Raw genomic sequence first — 26206 nt, 5'->3', positions numbered from 1 at the left:
CATTAATTTATAATTTAGATTTGAACCTAAAGTGAAGAAATAATGTGATTGGTCAAGATCGGTTTCCATAGTTTGTACCATATGGTTGGTTTCTATTTGAACCAACCTCTCTCTCTCTCTCTCTCTCTCTCTCTCTATATATATATATATATATATATTATCCAACCCAAGATCATCCTTACATCCCTAACAATGGATAATAGTTTATAGACTGTAGAGTAATGTGGTTTTCAGGAGCATTGGAACTTAATCTCATGTAATCCAACATATTTACACTAACTTACCAGTATTCAATTCTAATACATCGATCTATGCTACTTAAAACGCTAGAAGCCCTATACAGGTATATTTCAGAAGTACAATTTATGGCTTGGAACCGCTGCAGAATAGTAACTTTGCCACAAATCAAACTCCGATTTTAACCAGATCAAATTCTGCTGTCCAAAACACTAATTACAACTTCAAGCTTTAATCTTTAAAGCATTTGTTATATAAAAAAACCAGTCAGACCATACAGAATATGCAACCAAACCGAATTCTACAACTTTTTCAATCACGGATTACGTAAAATGAACATAATTTGTAATAAAAGAAGGAAGGTATAAATCTTTTCAAGAAATAAACAAACCTGCATAGTGTTCTCTAGGTTTAGCATGTGGTTGTAAAGATTCAAGACGCCTAACTGGCCCCCATAGCCTTCTATACAATTTATTCTGCACAAAATTTAAATCATACAATTAACAAATCCTCGATTATCGAAATTCCAGATGAGAAATGCAAACATTGACTTGAAGTCTTGAACGAATACCAAAAAAATTTCCTTTTTTTAGCCTTTTCCTGTGAATAAAAGATATTGAATATACGAATAACGAAAACTAAAAGCAAACCCTATTCACAAGATTCACAGAAATGATAAATTCAGTGAAAATAGATGAAGTTTGAGCAAAAAGATGAGATCTTGGAAGTGGGTGATGAGTAAAATTACAGTGGTGGAAAGATCTGCATTCTCAAAAATTGGTCTCCAAGAGAAAATGGTGATTGCTTGGTACTCTGTAACGCCCTCATCTGTATTGGAGTATCTAGCAAGAAGAAAGTGTGTGAAAAGAGATAAAGCAGAGAGTACAAGTCCAACTAAGCCAACCCACTTCAATTTGGACTTGATTACCATCTTTCCCCCAACATCCCCTTTCATTAGATCAGAGATACACACAGGTTTCTCTCTCTAGAATTATGAAGGAAGTGGAGAAGGTGGAGAGAGAGAGAGAGGAAATAATATTTATTTGAGCGAGTTGGAAGGTGGCAGTCGGACATGCCCGAATACTTTGACAGGGATTAAGCTGTATCCTACTTCTCGGTGGTGGGCGTGAATCTTGCTCCCTAGTTCTTAAAACTATTATGAATCTCCTCTCCTAATCCTGCTATCTCGGTTGTTGATTTTTAGTTTTGGGTTGCCCTTTTTTTATTTTCTTTATTTTTCTGAATTTTTTTTTTTGTAAAGATCACGTTGAGACTGATAAATTATGGTTGTAAAAAATTAGCTTGACAACTAAACGGTGACAAATATTGTGAACGTCTGAAACTGAATGTTGGACAGATAGAATATTTCATCACATTTTTAATGATCTCAATCATTACGTTACAACCTTTGTGGTTTTTACATAAAAGTAAATATCGTTATGAAAATTTTGGATGATTTACATGTAAATAAGTTAATTTAGATAAAATATATTTATAGCGAGTAAAAACCTCAAATGTGTTAAATTACATATTTGAAATGGTTTATTTTGAACAAAAAAAATATATTACAATTATGACAATATAATTTTTTTATTATAATTAACGTAATAATTATTCAACAATAACAAAATGTTGGTTTGGGATGTGGGATTGGTCTCGGGAGTCTCGTGGGAGATTGAAGGGGGGGTTTACAGGAGATGTGCATTCTTACAAGTAATTTCTCTTTCAGATCGTTTGAAAAACGACAAATGGCTTTGGTGGCTTACCAACGATGGTTCCTTGTCGGTCAATGAATTTTTAGCCTTAATTGATGACATTTTTTGCAGGTTCCAGCTCGCGTTGTCCCGCCTATTTGGAGTTCGTTAGTTCCAATAAAAGTTTTGTGTTTTCTTTTGGTAGCTTCGATGGGGCAGTGATGACGGGTTTGAACGACAAAGGTGTGGACCCATCCTCCCTTCTTCACTCATGCTACGATCAAGAGTTAGAAATCGTTGATAATTGCTTTGTTACTTGTTCGTCAACGGTGCAGTTGTAGGTTTTATTTTCCAATGGTGCTATTCGAGTATTTCATCATCGTTTCTCTCTAGATGTCTTACTCTCGTGTATAGATTCAAGCTCTATGTCAAGATCGAGAAGTCTCTTTTGGAAGGCTATTGTGTGGATTGCATTATATTTGATTTGAAAACATTGGAACTCAAGGGTTTTGAATAGAGACATATACAATGTTATATTTATTGATCGTGGTTATCGTGTAAAGACATATACAATGTTATATTTAATTTAATAGTAGTTTATCTTGTTAACACTTCACGTAATCTGAATATTTTATAATGTATTTGTAGAAATATCAAAATAGTTATTAAATCATGTAAAAAAATTAATTAAAAATCACAATTAAAATAATATAATTTTTTATTTATCAAAATCATGTCTTGTAGGGATTATCTATACTATCTTATTAAACAAATTTAGCAAAAGTCTTAAAGTCTTAAAATATTAAATGACCAATATACCATTTATACTACCCTTATATCACTTTTTCATTTTTTCACCTTTCATCTCCTCACATACACTCACCCCCTCACATACACTCACCCTCTCACAACCGATTTTTTTAAAATTATAATTTTAAATTTACACTTTATACTCATATAATTAGTTAATTAATTTACTTTACGTCATTTACTTTTAAATGTTTCATTTTAAACTTTTATCAAATTGACATACATAATCGTATATCAATTAAAAATGTTTAAAAAATAAATTTTATTTTAACAAGTTATACCATTATAATCGTCTCGTTAATATCTTCGAAATGAGTCCAATATTGGATAGTTTTTGACTTAATTATATTATTATTATATATTGTGAAAAAATATTTTTAATATTTACGATTTATACTTTTATAGTTATTTATTTTTATATATATACTATATATTTTGAGGTTAGGCTGTCCAAATTGCACTGTATAATATGTTATGAATTAATATGTTCTTGGGTTTTTAAAAAAAATATATATATACATGTATTAATTCAACCTTAATCTTTCTGGACAAGAAATAGGGTAAGGATTAAGGAATTGAAATTTCATTTTAAAACCCATCTTTTTTTATCTTTTCATGGCTTATGGTCTGTCAAATTTGTAGTTTTCTTTATTGGTTTTGAGTGTTTATCTTAAAACTCAAGTTTCTTGGTTCTTTGCTCTTGGTGTAAATCGAACACATTTGTGAAGTCGTTTAAATATGTTGGATTTTAAATATACTGGATTTTAAACTGTCATACACTTTTCTTCATCGATAGTCTGTAACTGGAACCATAACTCTTATTTATTCAAATTGTATTAATATGTAAAGACCAAGTGTAACATATATCATCGTTAAATCTTATCTTATAAAACCAATGGAACTTTAAAATCGTTAAAATTCATGGCTCCCGCTGTATTGTACGGGTAAACAACCGGTATATGTATAAAAGGAACCAGAAGCATTATTAAAGTAGGTCACGTGATAGTAGTATTTTTTTCACGTGCGATATGATATAATAGTTGTGGTGGGCCGACCATGCTTTCCTTTTTAATGGGCCCAATGCATTAAATTTTATACTATATCTCGAAAATGACAATTCTGTCATTTAATATAATTCATTTTGTTGGTTTTTTTCTTGCAAATCATGTTTAAAAGCAGTAGTTTTGGTACTTATTTATGTACTTTATTAACTACAAATTATAATGTCTGATATTTTTATACCAATTCGGTATTAGGGGTTGTTTATTAAACACTTACCCGGTAAGTGCTTACTCAGTCACTTTATTTTATTGGATAAACATGATAAAAATTGAGAAAATCTTACCCGGTAAGGGTGATGATAAGGACCAAGAGTCTTACCCAGTAAGTGAGAGTCCCGATTTTTATCCTGTAAATGTCTATCAGATAAAAATGTTGCATATGATGTCGTTTTAATAGATTAAAAAATCTTACTCGATAAGTTAAATGACAGTATTAGATCTTACCGGTAAGTACTTACTGGATAAGAGGTGGATAAACAGCTCCTTGGTTAATAAAACGTGCTTACATACATATACATGGAATGTACTAAGATCTCTATAAGAATCATTAGGAACGCCTGATATGTCGATCTAATATATTACATAGTCCCTTGTAACGTATATCAACTCAAACTAAACTTGGGTTGTCGTCTTTTTGAACTGACTCGACATTTTGGTCCATGTTCACATGCATACTAAAATTATTTGTTTTTCAAACATACCACACATGATACATAAAAAATTTAGCATGTTAGATATTTTAAAAAATGTAAAGCATATAACATGCAATAACTGGAAACATAAATAAATTAATAAATATGTATTTCATTCGTAAATCACATGACACTCATCTGATTGTATAGGGTAATTTGAATTGGTTGATACCGGTAGCTGATATGCACACACATGGCAGACATAGTAAGTGTCTATATATGTTACTAAACATTAACTAGTGTGGGGACCGCGTGTTGTGCGGTAGCATGAGTACTTTGGTTAATGATCTGAAAATTGTCTATATATATATATATATATATATATTAGTTGTTAATAGAATCATTAACAAAGAAAGTGATACCACATTATATTATTGTAAACACACCGATATGAAATATGTCGCAATTCACATAAATCGCTTATGAAATTGCCAGGCTTAGACGGCCTTTACAACAATTGGAAGCAATGTTCGCTAACGTATGCAACATCTTGGAGTATAGATACGTATGTTACATAATTTAAGAGTTTGGGTGTAATCGAAGGGTGGTTTGAGATATTAATATGTGTGATTGTAGTAAAATTTCATGTTGTGGATTTTATCTTTGGAGGTCCGTGTTTAGAAAAATGATTTTTTTAGCATATGTAGTCATTTATGTGCATGTGTATGATTACAAAAATAGATGATTGTGATTTTTATTTTGCTCAAAAATATATCTAGAAGGAATTTATATTGTGTTTTTCCATTAGTGTTGATCTAGTGAAACTCTTCAATTAGGATTGATCAAATAGCGAAGACCTCTTCTTACTTTTCTTATCATAACTCTTATTTTCACCGAAACCCAACTATATATATATATATATATACACACACACACACAAAAATTCGTAAACTGCAACTTAAACCGTTCACTCCACCTAGCCATGACCACCCAACCAACCGCTAGTACCCTCTACAACTCCCAGTGAACCACACCCTCTACATGCACAACACCCCCCCCCCCCCAATAAACTCCATTTGTAATACACAAAAAACATGAAAGGAGCCTTATTGATCGAGGGAGGTGGGATGGAGATCGAGGGAGGGACTGTTTGCCGAAGTTGTGGTTACGGTGAGGGAAAACTATGATATGAACGGAGATCGAGGTTGCAGGGGGGCAAAGAAGGTGGAGGTGGGATGGTGTTCGTCGAGCGAGGAGGGGAAATAGATTTGGGTGCAATATATATGTATGTTATAAACCGAGAAAAAGACAAAATATAAAAAGACAAAAAAACTAACGTTAAAATAGAGAAAATGGTAAAATGATGGAAATCCCCTCAACATTAACAAATAAGATGGTTGTTACACTGAGGGGTCAAATTCAACGGATCATGCAAACGTCTTCATCCTCAATAAGCGAAATTTAGGGACTACTTTCAGAGAACAACCAAACCACAGGGACCAAATCTGTATTTATCTCTTAATTATGATTATTTAGTGTTAAAACAGTTTATATAAATCGAGTCGGTCAGACAATGAAGGATTTACCCAAACAGGCCTCCACTAAGATGCCCTTGCGATTCTCTTGCAAGGAAGTTAAAAAGAGACTCTGATAAAGCGGGAGAAAGGTCACACACTCCACACACTCGACGCCTAAGAGTCGAGCGGCCGATCAGATCCACCGTACGACTCGTCTCGCTTGATTTCCATCGGCCGGCGGTGGTGGATTCAAATTTGATTCGTCTGCGGTGTTTTCTTATGAGATCATTTGGTGAGTTTGATCTACCCTTTGATTTGTTGCGGTTTGTTGAAAATTAATATAATGTTTGTTGTAAGTTTATGAATTGTGAGTTTGGATGCTTATCATCATCTGTCTCTTACTATTAGTGAATATTATTCGTGTTTGTTGAAACTTTAGCGAATCTTGCATACTTAAGTTTTGAATTTTTAACTTTTAGAAAATGATCGTCTTAATTCGCTCTGCAACTTTCATGTTTTTCACTTACATAATTTTTGACGGTTTTTTTACAGAGAAAATGAAGAATCAAACGATGGTCAGGCTTTGAAAAAGAATCGTTTTGAACACAAATGTTCTGGAAAAAAATCCATCGTAAGTTAAAGAAATTTGAATTTATGATCAACGTTGGTCTTTTATTTTCGGTGACTTTTGATTCGATATTTGTTGAAAATTTAATGAATCGTCACTCTTCTATGCTCACGGTTGGAGTTATTCTGAACCGCAATTGATAATGTCAATTGTTTGGCAAATTCTGTAACCAAAGCAAATCAAACGGACAACATAAGTTTAACTTTAATAATTGTAGACAGTTTATCAGAGAAAATGAAGAATAAGATGATTGAATCACTGAAAAAGAACCTTTTTGAACACAAACTTAATGTTTATTGTAAGGTTTTGAATTTGAATTTATGATCATCATCTGTCTCTTGTTATCAATGGATATTGCTTCGCACTTGTTTAAAATTTATGAGTTTTGAGTGCTCTTAACATTTATTATAGAAAATGAAGACACCAATTTTAACTTTGAAAAAGATCATATTGTTCATCATAAGTTTGTGAATTTGAATTATTACAATCATCAATATCCTTTTAAAACTGAGCACCATTCACATTTCAAAAAATTAATGAATCTTGTATACTTAAGTTTTGAGTGTTCTTAACTTTTGGCTTTGTTTAGCAACTTTTGTATTGATCTTGCTTAAATAATTTTAAACGGGTCCGTACGGAAAACTAAGAATTAAACAGACAGAAACTTCCTGAAAAAGATCAAAGTAGAACAGGTTCGTTGTTTTATGATTCTTTTGTGGGAGTAAACTACTTTGAGAAACCTGAAGCCCAATGAGAGAGATATGGGGTCTATCAGATGGACAACTTTCTGGAAATAGATGGTACAGTGAAGTGATATTTTTTATGATGATATTTCTAAATTGTCATTATCTATCTGAATGACCTTTTTGATTGTGTAGCAGTACTAATTTCTGTTCTGGCAAGTGCAACAATGTGAGATCACTTCTCTGGTTTCCTTTGCTGTCAATATATCCCAATGTGAGATCTGCAAAGAGAACTTCAAGGGTTCTAGGGCTGATATGTTTGCTCAGGGAAAAAACATATTTTTCTTTCAATTGGTGCTGGCGAGTGAGCTTGGTGTCTGCTTGAGAGAAATTCTCTCTGTTGGCGCTGCCTCTGCCGTCAGCTTTGGGATTTACAAATTTTCTGCTTCTTTTCACATCTCCTGATCTTCACCCCTACTTGGAATCGGGGATGGCAGCTGCTCCTTTTAAAATTCCCTTCAGGAAGGACAACCACGGGGAAAGGATGGAAGCTAAGTTTCCAGGAAAAAGACGTATTTTTGTACAGACAGAGACTGGATGTGCGCTGGGTATAGAGTTGGATGGGAATGATGATGCACACACGGTAAAAAGGAGATTGCAGACTACCTTTAATGTACCTACAGAGGAGTGGTTGCTGGTTTTAGGGGATCAAGTGTTGAATAATGATCTCAGCACCGTGAGAAATGGCTCTCCTGTCCTTCTTACAAGGAACTTTCTTCACAGAAGCTCATCTACATCATGTCTCTCTCCAGTCAGTAAAGATACTGAATATAGTGACCATAGTGAATCAGTGGAGATACTAGTGCCATCAATGCAATTTTCCAGGACCAAACAATTGGTGCATGACATTGCAAAGGCAATAGAGAGTGGTATTGCACCAGTTCCAATTTCAAGTGGGCTTGGGGGTGCTTACTATTTCAGAAATTGTGATGGTGATAATGTTGCTATTGTAAAGCCTACAGATGAGGAACCTTTTGCCCCCAATAATCCAAAAGGGTTTGTGGGCAAAGTGCTTGGGCAACCAGGATTGAAACCTTCTGTTCGTGTTGGGGAGACAGGCTTCAGAGAAGTTGCCGCCTTCCTTCTTGATCATGACCAATCAGCCAAGGTGCCTCCTACCACCCTTGTGAAGATCAGACACTCAATTTTCAACATCAACGATGAGGTGAGTGAAAGCATGCTCCAAAACATGATGCACGTCTGTAAGATTGCATCACTGCAACAGTATATCCGTCATGATTTTGATGCTAGTGATCATGGGACTATAAGCTTTCCTGTGTCTGCCGTCCACAGGATTGGGATATTAGATATTCGTATCTTGAACACAGACAGGCATGCTGGAAATATTTTGGTCAAGAAACTTGACAGTTTAGGGAGCTTTGGCCAGGTGGAACTTGTCCCCATCGACCATGGTCTATGCCTTCCTGAGAGCTTGGAGGACCCTTACTTTGAGTGGATCCACTGGCCACAGGCATCAGTGCCCTTCTCTTATGATGAACTTGAGTATATTTCCAATCTTGACCCTGTTTATGATTCTGAATTATTACGTATGGAACTCCCAATGATTCGTGAGGCTTGTCTTCGTGTCCTAGTTCTTTGCACCATTTTTCTTAAAGAAGCTGCCTCTTTTGGTTTATGCCTGACTGAGATTGGTGAGATGATGACTAGGGAGTTCCATGGCCATGAAGAAGAACCAAGCGAGCTCGAATCAATATGCATTCAGGCAAGGAAACTATTGGAGGAAAGTGAGAGCTGGTCCCCTGCGATAAGGACGATAAACAAGGAAGTGTTCCAGTTTGACATAGAATACGAGGAAGATTTTGGTAACGGTGGAAACATGCTTTCGGATTCTGTGGAGAGTTTTGAGACAGAGGAAGAAGACTACTTAAAGTTGAATGAACGTGGTGGTGATAAGATGCAAGTACAGGCTGTTTCAAAGTTATCCACATCAATGAAAGCTTGTAGCATTGAAGGACAAAACTGGAGGAATCCGATGCTAACAGTTGACGTGAGTTACACTGCTAGCAGTTCATCTGGAAACAGGAGCATGAACGGGCAACTGCCTAGGAGCATGAGCTTCGTAACATTCTCAGATATGTCTCAAGAGGAATGGACTGTTTTCCTTGGACATTTTGAGGGGCTTCTGCACTCAGCTTTCACCGATAGCAAGTCAAGGAATCTGGGTTTGAGGCAAAGGCAGAGACTTGGGACTTCATGTCAATTTTGAGATACCAGGAAATAAGGACACAGAACAATAAGAGAGAGAACCGCCACAACTTCAGAAAGAGGTATTTACGTGTCTAAGTCTAAACACTTGGTGTTTTCTTGTTAAATTTTGTTTATGACCATGCTTCTTATTTGGTGTATAATGTATGAAGTTTACAAATAAAAATCTTTCTGTGGGGATATGAGAATTGAGGTCTTGTATTCAAGCACTATTTTAATTGCATGCAAAGCCTCTGTTGCACTTTTTTGGGTTAAAATATATACATATTATATGCGTGTGCGTGTGCGTGTGCGTAGTGTCTTAGATTCGAAACTTACTTGTTATTACATAAATAAACATAGAATTTTGAAAACTTACTTGCTAAATGCCAAGTACAGCAGTGATTAATATCCTGGTCCCATTGAAAATTACGAAAGTTTGTAAGATCATCTTAAAATCCTAATATCACCTACTTATTTCTTATACTTTGTATACTATATAGAGAGGCTCGAATATTTCGACGTTTATATATAAATGTTTACTTTGGGTTTTAAGTCTTCTAGTAATGTCCCTTAAGTATAATTTTAAAAGGAAACAATTTATATATAAACGTCGGTCTCTTCCTTTTCGTCTTTAAAGAAATCTTGAAACTGTATCTACGACAAGTTCTGAACTTCGAGGCAGTTGTTATGCTCCAATATTAGTGCAAGAGTAATATTGAGACACTATGTACACAACACATACTATGAATCCTTTGTGATTTTATCCCTTATTAACAAAAAGAGAAGAAAAAACGACGATATCTCGTATAAAATAATCTTTGAAATAAATGTAATATATGATCTATCATGTATCTTAATAAATAAATAAAAAAGTTGTTTTAGAAACAAAGAGAAAATTGTAATTTTTGGAGGGAGAAAATATCATATTTTATATTCTTATAATAATAATTTAAGAAAAAGTTAAACCTTTATAAAATAAAAAAGGGTATATTAATAAAAATACACATTTTCTTTCATCTCTTTCTATTTTAACAATATGGAAATTAATTTTCTTTTCCTTATTTCCCTTTTCTCTCACTAACCCAAATAAAAGATTTCATTTCCTTTTAATAAATGCTTTATTTTAAATACTTTGATGTAAATTTATCCTTCAAGTTATGAGTTTTTAGGCTAGATATTAGCCCATTAAGGGGTTGTTTGGTAGGAGTTTAATGGACTATATAAAATATATGACTTATTCACATAGTCATATCCAGTTGTTTGGTATGGGCTTATTCGACCAGCCATGGATTGAATCGCACAACTACAAAAATGACGTCCTTTTACTCAGCCATTTCCCTTTTACCCTTTCCCTCTTTTATCCCCATCTCACTTTCCATCGTCGCTCTCATTTGCTTTTCTTCCAGGTTCCACCCTCACACCTCTCTCTCTCTCTCTCTCTCTCTCTCTCTCTCTCTCTCAGTTGCTCACTGCCGCACACCTCATCAACTCCCATTGTTGCTCACCGCTATCTGGTTTTGCTCAAGTCTCTCCCTTCCTCTCAATCTGTCAACTCTCGTTTCTTGTCTCTCTCATGAACCCTAGCTGAGGTACCCAGATTTCTTTTTCCTCCAGAGATCGCTGCTCCCTCGACCTTCTTCATCTCTGGTTGCTCAATTTCTCCAAGCTCGATCTTCTCTCTTGTGCTCCCTTGGTGATCTGCACCTGTAACGATCCCTTTTTGTTCCTGAAATCTGCCCCTCAATTTTTTGCTAGGTATTGGGTGTTTCCCGAAATCAAGCCTCGAATTTTTGTTGATTACAGTGGAAATCAGACCAATGTTTCTGATTTAGGGTTTTTCACCTTTCTTGCTTGATGTGAGTTTTTGTTTTAGGGTTCTTATGATTTAGGTTTGTATTATACGCTTTCCAGGACAAATTTTTACTAACTTGTTGATTGTTGTTTTATTTTGATTCATCGTTGCTCTGATCATCATAGGAGTTTGTTTTTTCTTCAATGTAAAACAAGGAGTAAAATAATAATTTTCACCATTCAGACTGTTTATTCAACATAACAATCGAACAACAATTTATCAGTTATTATAAAGACAACTTTATCACTACAGATAATGTTATTCATACAAGATTTAATAGAAAACGAACGAAACAACCCCTAAATGTGATATATGTTTGTGACAACAATCAAAAGAATAAAAAGAAACATTTCGTTGTGGGTTTTGTTTTTATTTCGTGGGTTGCAAGTTAAGTATATTCAATGATGAATTCTATATTAATTAGAGTCTATTAAAGTATTTAACAATATATAAATAAAATAAATATATAAGAGAGGATATAGAACGGGTAGCGTGACCTGAAGTGAAGCCGGAAAAAAAAAAGTCCCAAATCAATAATTTAATTGAAGAAATGGATCACACATTAAGCAACCAAAGGCCCAAAAATTGCAGCCCACAGCAAAAGAAATGGACGCATACACATCAGCCCAAATACTCAACCATTACCGGCGACTTTTTTTGCAGGTTAAACCCGCTCAAAAAGTCTCAATAATTTTTGAGCGGGTTTAACCGCTGACTTCCCAACTCGCTGGCAGCCCCCGATTTCATGAGCACACGTTTTCGAGCGGTTTCTAAAGGAGGTATATATGGAACTCGTTAACTGTCAATTGAGGATATAAGAAGGGAGGAATTGATCGAGAATCAAAGAGAGTAACAAGGTCCAAATTTCAGATTTGGTGGAGCAAAATTTTGAAGATAATTTATAGGGTTCTTCGTGATTTCTTATCTACAAAATATCTCTAAATTCATTTGCGTGTTCATATTATTACTTTCCCTCCATTTTCATTTATTTTCTTCTAATAAGAAATCTACCATTAGCAAATTACATTTTGTTATGTATCATAAGTCTTGGATTGGCCTTACAAAAAACCAAGGCCTATTAGCTCAGTTGGTTAGAGCGTCGTGCTAATAACGCGAAGGTCGCAGGTTCGAAACCTGCATGGGCCATTGTTTTTTGAAACATTTCTTTTCGAACCATTTTCGATAATAGAACGTCTTGCCGTGAAATGTTTTACAATGATTTTAAACACTAGTAAATCCATTTTTTATGATTTTAAGAGTAAATTACGTTTTTAGTTCATGTGGTTTGTTAAAAGTTTCTGTTTTCATCTCTGTGATCCTAAAATCATGATTTTTATCTCCATAGTTTATAATTAATTATCATTTCCGTCCTTAAAATTTAAATTTATTGTTTGTCTCTGTGGTTTATAATTCATTTATATTTTAGTTCATCATACATAAAAGTTGTGTTTAGCCTTAGGGACGGAAATATAAATGGATTGCAAACTATAAGAACAAAAACCGTAATTTCAAAACCATAAGAACGAAATCTGCAATTTTCAAAAACCACAAGGATGAAAAACACAATTTATTCTAATTTTAGTAACCAGCCTTTTAATACTTTTAGACTGTTTTGAAAATTAATAACCGGGACATGATAATTTCCTAAAGGTGCATTTCGTTTGACGGAATTTATTTTTGAATTTTATGGAAGGATTTGAAATTGTAAGGTTTTGGAATCTTTGACGTGTTTGGTTTATAGAACTTGAAATCGAATTAAGGGGGTGTTTGGGATTGCTTATTTTAGTTGTTTTTTGACTTATTTCAGTCTGGTACCGGTGATAAACTAAATGTTAATGTTTGGATGAAGAAAAATAAAACTGCTTATATCGGTGCCAAACCGGTAATAAACAGTTTTTGATAAGTTAAACCTTCCTGACTTATGAAAAATTGTTTATTACCAGTTTACTATTTTAACCCTGTTTTATTAATGTTTGTTAATTATTAATCTTATTGATATAAATTTTTGTCAAAGATATTATTATAAATGATGAAAATTAAATTTTTACATGTTAAAAAATCAAATAAGTTAATAAGTCAATAATATGGAAGACTGTCCTTTTTAGTCATTTTACATATATAAGCAAAATTTGTCAAACACTAAAAAACAACTTATCAGCTTATTGTTTTTTGGTACCGTTATAAGTTAATCCAAACATTTTTTACAAAACTCCGGTTTGATACCACATAAGTTAATAAGCACTTTTACAAAAAAAAAAAAAACATAGGTTGTTTAAATAAGCAATCTCAAACACACCCTAAATTTTATTCTTTATAAATAATTTATAAAAACAATTAGATTATCATTTTATTAATTTATTGTTACAATCCTATGCTTGTAAGATTTCAATAAAATCCAGAGATTTCAAATTCATGTAATCTCTTAAACAAAATATAGGATTGATTGGATTTGAATTTCAGATCCTATAAAACAAACGGGACCTAAAATCATGGATGGACCAATAGTGACGCATACGGTGGCACATGCCACCGTATTATTCCTCCGTTGAATGGTAAAAAAATTTAAGTTTTTAAATGTGCAGCCATATTAATTTGTTGTGTGCCAAACGTATGTGTTCCGAAACTACAATGAGAACAAGTTTTATTTAGTAGAGTTGGTTTGCAAGACTTTTATTTTACCCAAGACCCAAGTTCGAATCTTGTTAGTGTCATTTTTTTAGTTAAATGGTGTCACCGTTTGAAAAAATTTATGGGTCCGTCCCTGCTTAAATTATGAAATTTTATAGACATTATACAACTTATACTTCACAAATGACTCACAAGACCATGATAAAGATCAAATGAGCCCAGTGAATCATATAATCTAGTAGTGTCAAAACTGTATTATCAATAATTCCTAATAGCTGACAATGACATCCATGAGTAATAGTTACACTTACAGACGAACTATCACTTTTAATCTAAAACCATAATTACGTTTTATAAACGAATTGATCTGGTATATTTCATTAGTGTCAATCTAATGTTTCTCTTCAATGAAGGTTGATCCAAGAATAAAGATCTCTTCTTACCCAGCTCACTGTAACTTCCATTTTTACTGGAACTCGATCTTATTATTTGAACTCTCTGTAAATTAAATTATAGAATAAGGGTTTTGATGTGTATTTAAGTATGAAACTGTCAGGATGTTCAATTACCATGTAGAAAGGATTCATTTAACATCACCTGAATTACATATGTTATTTATTTAATTATTATTATATTTTAAATTAAGAAGATATTAAAGCTAAAAAGTTGCTAGAAAATTATACAATAATGGTCGTTGATATGTTTGATGTGCTTAATCAAGGAGATGATATTTTCTTTAGAAGAGCAGAAGGTGTAGCTGGTGGTGTTCCAGGATACCCTGGCCTTGGCTGGAATGGGAACGGAGGGAACGGCGGGAGCATTGGCAGTGCCGGTGGAGGAATTGATGGTGGCGGTGGTGATCGAATGAAATCTGGTTGTGGTTCCAGTGGCGGAAACGTCAATGAAGGGAACCATGTTGGTGATGGTGGTGGCGTGCGGAGCTGCGGAATGAATGAAGGCGGTGATGGCTGGAATGGCAGTGGATTGAACATGGAATCCGGTGGTGGCTGTAATGGCATTGCATCGAATATGGAAGCCGGTGGTGGCTGGAAATACGGAGTAAACATTGAATCAGGTGGTGGCTGGAATTGAAACGGTGGCTGAAATGGATTAGACTGAAATGGGAGCCCAAGGGCGTCTGCATCGGATGAATCATCATACCCCGTTGTAGTTTGTTTTCCGCGAGTAACCGGTGGAATCAGAAATCTGGCAGGCGATGGGAATGGCTCTGCAGCGCTGAATTCATCGTCCGAATTCTTGTTTCTTGGTTTCGTATGACATTGTTTTGGTCGTTTTAGAGGCTTGAATGCAAAGGACCCAGCCGAGAAAACACGGTTTCCCGATGTTTTCACCTTGAGCCGGATAGTGGACGAACCTCTGGAGACGGCCACCGCACAATCCGGCTCGCTACTACGAACCGATTTAACAAAACACCCCTCGACACGTTTACCGACCGAGAAAGGCAATTCAACTCTAAACTCGCCTTTCTCATCCGTTCGCACTTCCTCCTGGAATCTTGGTTTTGCGCCAGTCACCTCCATCCCATCACCACCGCATTCCACCGCAACCAATGCACCTAAACCAAGAATCCAAAACATCATTAAGCATCACCAACCAGGAGTTTGACATTCCGTACACAAAGAATATACGAGTAACCAAAGGTTTATCGGCTCAAGGGTACCCGGTAGAGCAAAGCTGGTCAAAGGTTCAAACATCACCAACGATGAAAAATATGTGGGGGTATTTTCGTAAGAAATTAACGTAAATAAAAGTTGAGGCAACTTGAGAGAAAATTGATTATTATTTCCTAGCCAACTCTCTCCCACACTCACCAAAAAGTTAATACCTCCGCCCCTTGACGCAACAACTTGAGGAGGGGGCACTTTTCTAAAATAACTCTTAAGTGCCACTCCCACTTTCAAGACAAGCCTGCCACTTGCGGACACTGCAGCGGTATTGACTTTTTGTTGAGTGTAGGAGAGAGTTGGCTAGAAGGTGGACTGAGCATGGTAAAACGGCTATTTACGTTAATTTCCTATAAATATCATATACTTAAAAAAATAAGTACACAAAACTACCTGAAATGAAGTGGCTAGACTTGGAGAAATTTTGATGGAAGCAAGGGTCACAGTAGACAGTACCAACAAGTGCAGCCTCAGCCTGATCCTGGCTAGCCTCAGAGACATCATTCAAACTCAAACATAGGATCAAAGCTATCTTCAAACAAACCCATGACCACATTCTTGAAACAAGCATCACTCTTTGCATAATTTGAAGAACCACAAGTTGTTTTTATAGGGGAAACTAATGAGAGCTTGCCATCATTGTGTCGATCATGCAAACAAGGAGAAGAGAATATGGTTTGGTTTAATATACTTCTTACTTCCTACTGGTTTTGGTGCTACTTTGCCTGAAGTGTGCCTATTTGGAACCGCAAAGATGATATAGATGTATGCATACTCGAAGCCAACAAAAAAACCCGCATAAGAGTAATGGGTTTTGCATGTTAAGATGCAGATACAGCTGAATCATGCAACATGAAGGGACTGAGAGATTTTGTAAGCATATATTTGTTGGTGGTATATTGGTTGCAAACGGGGATAGAGCCATCGGGCGGTTAGGACCTTGTTGGTTCACAAGAGTGTTATGGTGGCCACAAGTTACATGAGAAAGAAAGGGAGGAGGGGGGGGGGTTGATACAAATTCTTCATGCAAATCCTGCTGCTTTCATGAAACACTCAGTTGTACTATACTATATGCATCCTTTTGAGGCCAAACTTACAAATATAATGTTTATTTTATATATATATATATACACACACACATATATATATATAGCAAAAATAAAGCAAGAAAAGGTGATGCAGAACCCCATGACTAGAAATAACACTTTTATACAAAGATTACGGCCTTCTATACAGAGTTTCGTATGTGCACCTCGCCACCTCCCCTTGGAAGATATATGTCATCATTCTGGTAAGTCCACGGGTGACTAGCAGCTGCAAGGTCCCAAACAGATGCCTGAATTACGATGAAGCGGGGAAAGCAAAGAGGCTAAGAAGGAACCTTCTAGAGGAATGTCTAGTCACAGAAGTTCCTTGTCGTAATATGCAAGAAGTTGCTTCACATGATTATGCCAAGCAGCAACGTTTTGTCCATCCACGGTTACCCAATCAACAACTGTCGATGCTGGTTGTTCCCACCATTCATCAAGCTGCATCAGAATCAGCTATGAGTTTTAAAAAAGAGTAATTTGTAGAATTTGGGAAATCTGTCTTCTATATTGCTCTTTTTGCAACTTCCTTTGCATTTCCTCTCTCATTGAGGGTATGATTATATGAAAGATTACAGATATACAACAGACTTTTGGATGTAAAAAGTGATGCTTACCAAACCACTGACATATTTGCAATCATCCAGAGATCTCTGAGCATTCACAGTTCCATTCCTTAGCTCAGGCAACCACTTCTTCATGATTATCTCTTCTTGTTCGGAAGCCAGATCTAAACAGTAACTCGTGCTCCTGAAAGATACAACCACTCTATCGCTAAGGTTGTTGTAGAAAAAGAAACTGTATACATAGGCTTAGTAAAGCAGGACGCATCCGTTGGAACTAGATGCCCATGCTGTTAAAGAAAATAACTATATTACCTCTTAAATTCTTTTTGAGCATTATAAGCATGATTTAATAATGCATGGCCACTTTCGACAAGATCCCTTCTTATATGAACCAAATTGATGGCCTTTGATAAGTCCTCCAATACACAAGCCTCGGAACCACGCAATTTCAGACAAAATTCCATTGATTCCAACACTGATGCTAAGCTAGCTTCTGAACCATCAAAGCCTAAGTGCACAACAGAACAGTTACTGGATGGATACAAAAAGATTGGTATAGAAGAATGGAAAACTTCAACTTGAACCGTATACAGTCATCCACAGCTACGCTAAAAATAGATGCTTTTGCCAAGAATATCAAGGACTCAAACAGAAATTTGGCTGTTACGATTACCAATATATTCTATGTGAAAATGGGGACACTTCCATGCCACAAGATTGACATTACAAGTTACGAATTAGCCGGCAGATTGGCTGGTTAAACCAAATAATCCTAAATTAGAGACGCTGGGAACTTCTAATTAGAACAGTTTCATAAGTACAGCAAACAATGAAGGTTAAACTAACTCTTCCACATCTCAGAAGTGACAAAAATTGCTATCAAATACCAAATCGAGTCTACAGTGCGGATATGTATGATCACAACATTATAGATATGATAGCCTAGCCATAAGATTATTATCTAAGTGATTTAAGACAAAACAAGATTGATTTTGTATTATGGTTTTCAAAATATATTGAAGAATTTGCTGTGTAAAGAGAAATTAATACATGCTGGAGAAAAGACCATATCCAGCATACCTGCATGATACTGAAGGGCTGCAGAAACACGGCATATGGAAGGAATTGCAGATGGATCTCCAGAACCAGCTCTTGCAGTCAGTAAGGCGGCATTCTTTTCTGCAACAGCGACTGCTTCAGGTCCAGTAGAACCATTAAGACCCATAGACTCCAAGAGTGCCTGGTGAAGATATTGTCATACATCAGAAGACTTGCTTGAATAAGATCCAGGAAAGCATGTAACCAAAAAGTTGTATGCATCCAAGAAAAAATCCTAGGATTTCACATGATAGCATCTAGTAATCCAAATTTCAGCAGTAACTTAATACACACACATACACATATATATAGCACCTGTAATTTTAGAATGTAGTCATACAACTAAAGGCAGGAAACATTCTTGATAAAGTGAAATTTTTGGCAGGAAGTTTAAATTTTACTATGGCTAACTGTTTCTATGTCACGAGAACCGCCAGCACACCACAGCTCTATGCATTAACCAAAAATCATGGCCACACTAAAAATTTTGAGATTGCAGAAACGATTTCTGGATTGATATATGCACTTGCCCTAGTAAAATGGTATATCTTTTTTGGCAAAACAGGATCAACAGACAGCTAAAGATGTCATGCTTTACTGGGTGCTAGGTTCAAACAGTCATATTTGCTATCTACAACAATATTCAAATATTTTGCACTCATGACAAAAGCATAGTGAATTGACGACCTGAGGGGTTGATGGAAGCATATAAAGGCTATTGTCAGGACTCCGAGAAAACGCCGACACTTCTTTATCAATAAGATCTTTTGCGCTCTTTACTATGCCAATAACAACTGTACATGCTGGAATCACGGTATTTGATGCATGCTCCCTTGCAGCTAAGGGCTGCTGACTCCAGAATGCAGCAGCATCCTACAGTTTAAAAAAAGATAAACAATGAAGATTAGAGATGATTAATAACAGCATAATAATAAAATTGCTACAACAAACACAACTTATCTCCTACATTGGTATAAGATAAATGTTAAACCAAAACAAATTATTAAACTGTTGCAACTCAAATGCAAACGTAAAGAGGTTTATCCTCTAGGGACATCAATCGTGTCCTTCCACAGTTCCATGCACATCTAAGGCCAACTTCTTTGATATGGACCACTTAGCCAAGTCCCTCTTCACTACTTCCCCACGTCAATCTTAGCCCACTTCCACCTCTCCTAACGACCTCATTTGGTACAAGTTGCATGCATATGTTTGAGATGGATAAACTGCCTCACATTGTGTCGCCTCAACTTCTCACCCCGTAGCATCCCAACCTTCTCGTCTATCCACATTTCTGATTTTATCTATTAGTGTATGGCCACACGTCCATCTAAGCATCCAGATTTTGCTACGTATCTACTTTGTGCGCATATTGTATTTGGTGGTCATCATTCTACCATGTAAATTATAGCAGGTCGTACAGTGAGGCCATAAAACTTACATTCAGCTTCAATTGGACATGTTGATCGCACAAGACTCCCCAAGCTTGTTGCCATTCAATCACCCTGCCCTTATCATGTGACTAACATCCTCATCAATTACTCCATATTTATAGAAGACCAATCCTTCATAATGAAGAGGATCCTGCTTAATTGTTTGTCCCTCTATGTTCTATGCATCTTTTGCTTCCCTGTCAACATACGTGAAGGTGCCTAAGTTTCCCCTGTTTTATGTTGACTAAACCTAAAACCTTTAACTTTTTAAAGTTTCCTCCAACAAATAAGCATCTTGTTAATTTGTTATCAACAAATGCCATCAGTGAATATCAGACACTCGGTATGTGTTACAATCTGGGTATACAGGGAATAGATATCGATGTAAAGAACTTGGATAGTATATGGATCGTGAATGGAATCACTGTTGGTAAGTAATATTTTGACCCTGTCTCAGCCTATGAGTATCACAAAATTTACTGGGGGATAATCCGACTACACACTCAAAATTTAAAGGCAAAATCGAGAGCAATAACACACATGCTGTTCTGTTTTCGACATATTAAAATGAGATTGCAAAACCCACCTTAAATAGATAGTTATTCGCCCATTAATTTCGGATGGTTGAGTAGTTATTTGAAGATAAGAACAGTTACCAAATAACTACCAACAGATAAGACACGGTAACTGCACCAAAGTGCAAACCTACCTCTGCCCCTTGGAACCTTGTAAGGAATCACGACCACCTTCCCCCCCGCTTTATGGTGATCTTGGGTCCACGGTAGCTTATATGAGCGTGCACTCCGCACCTCCTAACTCATATTATATTAACCAATGAAGACCCCATCAATATCAAGAAAATCACAACTAGACTGTAATGCTTGATGACACTAAAATCACCAGCAATATGTCATCTCATACGTCCTTCATGACACCATTCATAAATAAAGCAAAAGAGATGATGATTCAAGGCTAACCCTTGGTGTAACCCTATAGTGTATGCTTTCACACTTGTTATCATTCAGTCATATATCTTTAATATGCTAACGTGCATTTTAGGAACTTCTGGCTCCAACAGGATACTGTTGCAAACAAGTAGATTTTTTTTTCTTAGTTCTCTGTGTTCAATTGTTTCATGTACTGGTTGGTAATGCAGAGATACTAATATTATTCTCGCGTCTCTATTGAATGCACGTCTAGGGTTTCTGGTTTTGAGTATGAACAAGAAGATACATGCTTAGCCATGACTATCTGTTGTACCTTCTGCTGTTCCGCATATTTCTTTCTAAAGGAATCATTGGATTTATGCGGATTTGATACTTAAGAATACATACCGTTTAACGATAGAGACTTGCTGATGCTACAACAGCCTCGTAACTTTTTGGAGGTGCAGACGTTTATATGCAAGATACTATGGTGAAGGCGTCTTACCGTGTTTGCTCTCATAAGAGCATTGTAGATCGAGTTAAGCTCCAATCTTCGAGCATCAAACTCTTCAATTTTCTTCCACTTCTTCTTTAAAGAATCTTCAGCTTCCTTCCTCTCTTTACACAACATGTCCAACCGTTGAACTTCAGTCATCAATGTGGTCAAGCTGGCCTTTAATCCAGCAGCTTCTCTTTCCTTGGCCCACACCTCCAGCTGAACAAACAGAAATAAGCTAATAACAGATAGTAGCAAGGTTCGTTGGTATATTATCAAAAATTTGACTTGCCTAGCTAGAGGATAAGAAACTGCCATCTTTTATTCAAATAAGGACTTTAGTATATAAGAATTTTGATTATGGGATCTTGAACCATGTTCTGGATTTCTATGAACTTGTATGTACCAAGTCCTGTGGGTATAACAAGCATTTAGTTCATTTTACCTCCAACTGCCTGAGACTACTCATATTCTGTGAGGTCCCTCCAACATCGAGTGACAATAAGGAGTCTACATCACTGCTTCCAGATAGACGCTTTAAAAGCTTTTGGCACGCACTTTTAGCTTCCGCAGCTTTGTTGAGTTGATCTTCAGTAGCCACAAACTGCTGAACATGTGCTTTCTGTAAACAGGAAGAAGCATACCAGATAAATTCCATAGATACAGCACAGAGAGCAAAAAAGTAATTACATCGACAAAGAGGTGATGCAAAAAATAACATCATAAACTGCCAACAGTGGGTCATGGACAAGTGAAAGGGGAATCAGCAAAAACCATGACCTCCGGGCTCCGGCTATGACATCTATCTAGGGCTGTAAACAAATCGAACGAACACGAACGGAGGCTTGTTCATGTTTGTTCGTTTAACTTAACCGAACAAATGAACTAACACGAACGGTAAACGAATGAAAATCTTTGTGCTCGTGTTCGTTCGTTTAGAAATAAGGTGTGTTCGTGTTCGTTTATGTTCGTTCGTTAACATGCTAAACGAACGTAAACGAACGTAAACGAACGGGCTAAACGAACATAAACGAACAAGTTAAATGAACATAAATAAATATTATTTGAATTCAAAGTAAATAAATAAAAGATTATATATTAAATTTAATATATAAACGAACGAATATAAACGAACGAACGTAAACGAACCGTAAATGAACGAATGTTCATGAACATAATGAACAAACGAGACTCTTGTTCATGTTCGTTCGTTTAACTAAACGAACAAAAAGAATTGTTCATGTTCGTTCATTTATTAAATAAACGAACTTCCCGCCGGACGGTTCACGAACGGTTCGCTAAACGTTCGGTTCGTTTACAGCCCTACATCTATCCATATAATAGAAAAGATAGATGAAATAAAATAATCCAACAGGCACACAAAATAAAGCTAAATGAGAACATTTTGTAAAGGCTATAAAGTAGAGAAAAAGATACCTGTCTTTCAAGAAGTTGATTTTGAGTTCCTTTTGAAGGCATGTCAAGCCCAGTATTACCATTACCATAAAGTTGAAACTGTAATGGTGCGCTTACATCAGGAGAAGCATCCATTACTTTATTATTCTCGTACTTGTACCTGGTTGAATATTATAGTCATCAACCAATCAGAATTATGATTGTAGCTAGATAAAGAGCAATCGCCATATAGATCAACTGAAACGTAATGGATGTTACCAAAGGGCCTTTGGCCTAGCGGTATGTGAGTCCTTGGCCTCCTAGGAGGTCAACGGTTCAAACTTCACCAAAGGCGAGGAGGGTGTGTGAGTTTATTTGTTCCATTTGCCGTATAATTATTATATACTTAAAAGAACACATAATGGATGTTGGTACTATCTGTACTGCCATACAATACATCAGCGGTGTCTACTATTTCCCGTTTCCAAACCCTCATGACAATGTCTTCCATGAAAATTTCAGGAATTAAATAGGGGTGGTGCCATATTTTATGTGAGAAATAAAATACAGAACTAAATTACACTTTAACATACAGCTTTTGAAACAAAAATGTAATTCCCTTATTCTCACTTTTTATCTTCTCTAGTTTCCTGCTCCAAAACATTGTAACTTTATTAATTAAAAAAATCAACAGAAACATCAGTGGCATGCTGATTCCTTGATTCTGCTATTATGTGTCAACAGACGTTGCAAACTTTGTAATTACCATCACCAGATATGTTTGATTTCAACTGTCAAATTTCCTAACGATGATATATTGTCATTTCTCAGACTTCCTCAAACTTGTATTTCTCATTGCATGTACGCTTTTAGAATGGGCTTTTTGACCAAACGTACGATATTCAAAACAGTACTAGTGCCAAACGACATATCACTCTTCAAAATTTGAACTATGAATCCAAAACATCATTCAAACTGATTTCATTGATAAAACCTCTGATGTTCTTGCTCTGTAACACTACTGACACAATGAAGTAACCAAGTGACCAAATTATTAGATAATAGGTGTATATGAAACTGGTTCTATATACCTTTACACCAATCATAACCACTTAAATTTGTAGAAGCAACGAAGTTTCAGAAAAACTATATATATAGTTGCAAACTCACCACATAATTCTTCAATGCCAATTGAATAAAAACAATCATATAGATCAAAATCAACACAAGTACAGCAAGTGGGAAGAAGTTAAGAAGCAAAAAGAAAGTAGTCAATTGATTATTAAATAATTACAACTAGAAGTATGAGCGTGAGTCGAGATGGCATCAATTAAATTTTACCTTAATGTTTCTGCATCAGCTCTAACATCAGTTCTCTCTATTTCTTTAGCAATCATAGCTTTCAACCTTTGAGTGTAAGTGGTTACAGCCAGAAGTAACTGAGAAGGACTTCTGAGACAATTAAGAATAACATCTCGGACCTCATCAGGTATATCCCCGTCGACATCAATGCCTAACTTAGCAGTTTCTAGTTGTGGATTCAAATGGATACCACTTCCTTCATATGCAGGAAAAGAGTTGTGGATCTTTTCAATCATCTTTAATGCAAGCAATTCACATGCCTTACGGATATTCCTTTCCCTGCTCGTCTCAACAAGAACTACATCCTCTGATGGTTTTGAACCTTTCACTGTAGAATAAACTGTGCCTTTCTCACTGTCCACTTGGGAACTGGTGACTAGTTCCATTGAAGAATCAGCCTCCAGTCTCTGAGCATCTTTTACTTGATTAACATAGGAGCAAAGACGCTTACAATACTCGACAAATATCCTAGCTGCTACATCACACTGTTCACCATAAGCTTCCAACACCACCTGCTTATGCCTACACTAAGAATGAGAACATGTATTATACTCCACATTTATATGCAAGCAATTGTAATTAAACTGCCAGGTTCAACCATCCTTTCGGTAACATGAATAAAAACTCTATAAAAGATGCATAAAGAGTACTAATTTTTCTTTCTAACTGCTTCTTCTGAATAATCTGAAAAGCAATTGGCAGTGGAACTTCACCATGATATAAACTTTGTTTCCTTACTAAACTAAGAATGAGATTTGGCCCAGTGATAAATGTCTTATACAGTAATCAACATATACACTAGTTTGAAAACCACAACAAAAATGTTTCTTTACAGGCAAAGGTTAAGCTTGCTTATTGTGTAGTACCATACCTGGACTCCTGAGCTGTCTACTTAGATTTAGAAGTCATGTGTAATACTATTCTTGATGGCATATCATAAACAGAAATAAAAGATTTAACTTTTAGTAAGTAACATTTATATGAGTCATGCCATATGAAAATGAAAGTGATTCCCTTCTCTCTATTATCATGCAATCCGAAAGTTCCTTCCTTGATCAATTGCATGCACAAATGTAGCACATAAAAAAAATGGCAGAAATGGATAACTTAGAGAACACAACCAAAACTGCATCAACAAACCTGTAATTTGATCTTTCATCAAGCATACGCTTGCGATCAGCCTCTTCACGTGAAACCTCCAACATCCGAGCCTTCAACTCCTTCCTTTGGCGTCTCACAGTATGCCTCAATCTCTCTACCTCCTTTTCAGCTGATTCTCTCTCCTGCAGAGCTGTCTCTCTGTTACTGCCCTGCCCTGCACTCGTACTTTCACTATCCGTCCCCCTTAGTTTCTCTTTCCTCCTCCCTCCTTTACTCCCTTTCCCAACCTCGCCATTTTTGGCAGCATCCGCACTACCGCGACCACCAGCATTGTCTTCTCTGCCATGGACGAGGATGTTACGCCGGATATCTCTTACCGTCTTCACCGATTTAACCCTCTTCAATAGAAAATGAAAAATAGGAATCATATTCCCACGACAAACCCTGCGAATTGCATCAGATGATGGCATTGATGCCTTACTTGAAGCAAGGTACGGACCTAGAGGTCTATAATCCATTTCCTTCTGAAGCCATTCTAATATGGCTTCTGGTTGGACGACAGAGCTCGTCGACGAGCTCTGCATTTTTGCGAGAAACCAAAAAAAAGCTAGGGTTTTGAAATACCAAATTGACTAATTTGACACTGAATTGAACGCCCAGGTACCTGGAAACTCAATTAACAATTCCGGTAGTGAAATGAAAACCGCTATGATTTGTTCGCAAATTGAGAAAGTTGTTGGAAGCAAGTAGATCTGCAAATGTTGGTGGGTTTGGCCGGTAAATTGCACCGGTTTAGATCAAATGTAGAAAAGAAAACTGAAAAATGTGAGAATGTGTAAGAGGATGCTCTACTGGGCTGGGAACGATGATCGGAGTTGTCGACGATGGGCGATCTGATTGCAAGAACCCTTCATCGGCGTGTGTATGAGTGTGACTGATGAGAATGTTCAAATGAAAAGAATGTCCCGCCCGTAATCATTTGGTTTTGGATTCCACAACTCTTTCGGTTACACCACTCACACACAACGCCAAAAAAAAAAAAAAAA

At 36.1% G+C, this 26206-nt stretch overlaps 4 protein-coding genes and 1 non-coding gene across 10 annotated transcripts in view; 2 read left to right on the top strand and 3 right to left on the bottom strand.

Annotated features, from left to right (window-relative positions):
- Window positions 1-1348, bottom strand: part of LOC112508699 (O-fucosyltransferase 27) — a 6311-nt gene extending 4963 nt beyond the window's left edge. The window contains exons 1-2 of the mRNA XM_025113404.1: window positions 986-1348; window positions 629-713 (exon numbers count right to left, since the gene is read on the bottom strand). Of these exons, the coding sequence (XP_024969172.1) occupies window positions 629-713; window positions 986-1192 (292 nt within the window). The 5' untranslated portion in view covers window positions 1193-1348. The remainder of the gene's footprint in view (window positions 1-628; window positions 714-985) is intronic.
- Window positions 1349-6023: 4675 nt separating this feature from the next.
- On the top strand, window positions 6024-9791 carry LOC112500742 (phosphatidylinositol 4-kinase gamma 6-like). 6 transcript variants are annotated; one of them, XM_025104347.1, is made up of 2 exons: window positions 6024-6243; window positions 7458-9791. In XM_025104347.1, exon 2 carries the CDS (start codon window positions 7753-7755, stop codon window positions 9547-9549), a length of 1797 nt encoding a protein of 598 aa, XP_024960115.1. In that variant the 5' UTR covers window positions 6024-6243; window positions 7458-7752; the 3' UTR covers window positions 9550-9791. The 6 variants fall into 6 exon arrangements, with proteins under 6 accessions (XP_024960115.1, XP_024960122.1, XP_024960083.1 ...); XM_025104354.1 differs by having other exon boundaries at window positions 6042-6243; window positions 7461-9791; XM_025104315.1 differs by having other exon boundaries at window positions 6042-6243; window positions 6504-9791.
- A 2663-nt stretch (window positions 9792-12454) lies between these two features.
- TRNAI-AAU lies at window positions 12455-12528 on the top strand. Its single transcript has one exon. It is a non-coding gene; the product is annotated as a tRNA-Ile (tRNA).
- A 2198-nt stretch (window positions 12529-14726) lies between these two features.
- Window positions 14727-16251, bottom strand: LOC112514824 (pollen-specific leucine-rich repeat extensin-like protein 3). The gene is made up of 2 exons (XM_025121478.1): window positions 16089-16251; window positions 14727-15586 (listed from the first exon to the last, which is right to left on the bottom strand). Exons 1-2 carry the CDS (start codon window positions 16249-16251, stop codon window positions 14727-14729), a joined length of 1023 nt encoding a protein of 340 aa, XP_024977246.1.
- A 591-nt stretch (window positions 16252-16842) lies between these two features.
- LOC112529590 (AUGMIN subunit 5-like) lies at window positions 16843-25744 on the bottom strand. Its single transcript, XM_025140916.1, has 10 exons — window positions 25200-25744; window positions 24039-24581; window positions 22740-22878; window positions 21748-21924; window positions 21312-21521; window positions 19135-19320; window positions 18430-18589; window positions 17662-17857; window positions 17401-17533; window positions 16843-17224 (listed from the first exon to the last, which is right to left on the bottom strand). Exons 1-10 carry the CDS (start codon window positions 25742-25744, stop codon window positions 17096-17098), a joined length of 2418 nt encoding a protein of 805 aa, XP_024996684.1. The 3' UTR covers window positions 16843-17095.
- Between the last annotated feature and the right edge of the window lie 462 nt (window positions 25745-26206).

Source organism: Cynara cardunculus, assembly GCF_001531365.2.
Source record: "Cynara cardunculus var. scolymus isolate 2C chromosome LG 1, CcrdV1, whole genome shotgun sequence".
NCBI lineage: Eukaryota > Viridiplantae > Streptophyta > Magnoliopsida > Asterales > Asteraceae > Cynara > Cynara cardunculus.
This window is presented reverse-complemented; position numbering and strand designations above follow the sequence as displayed.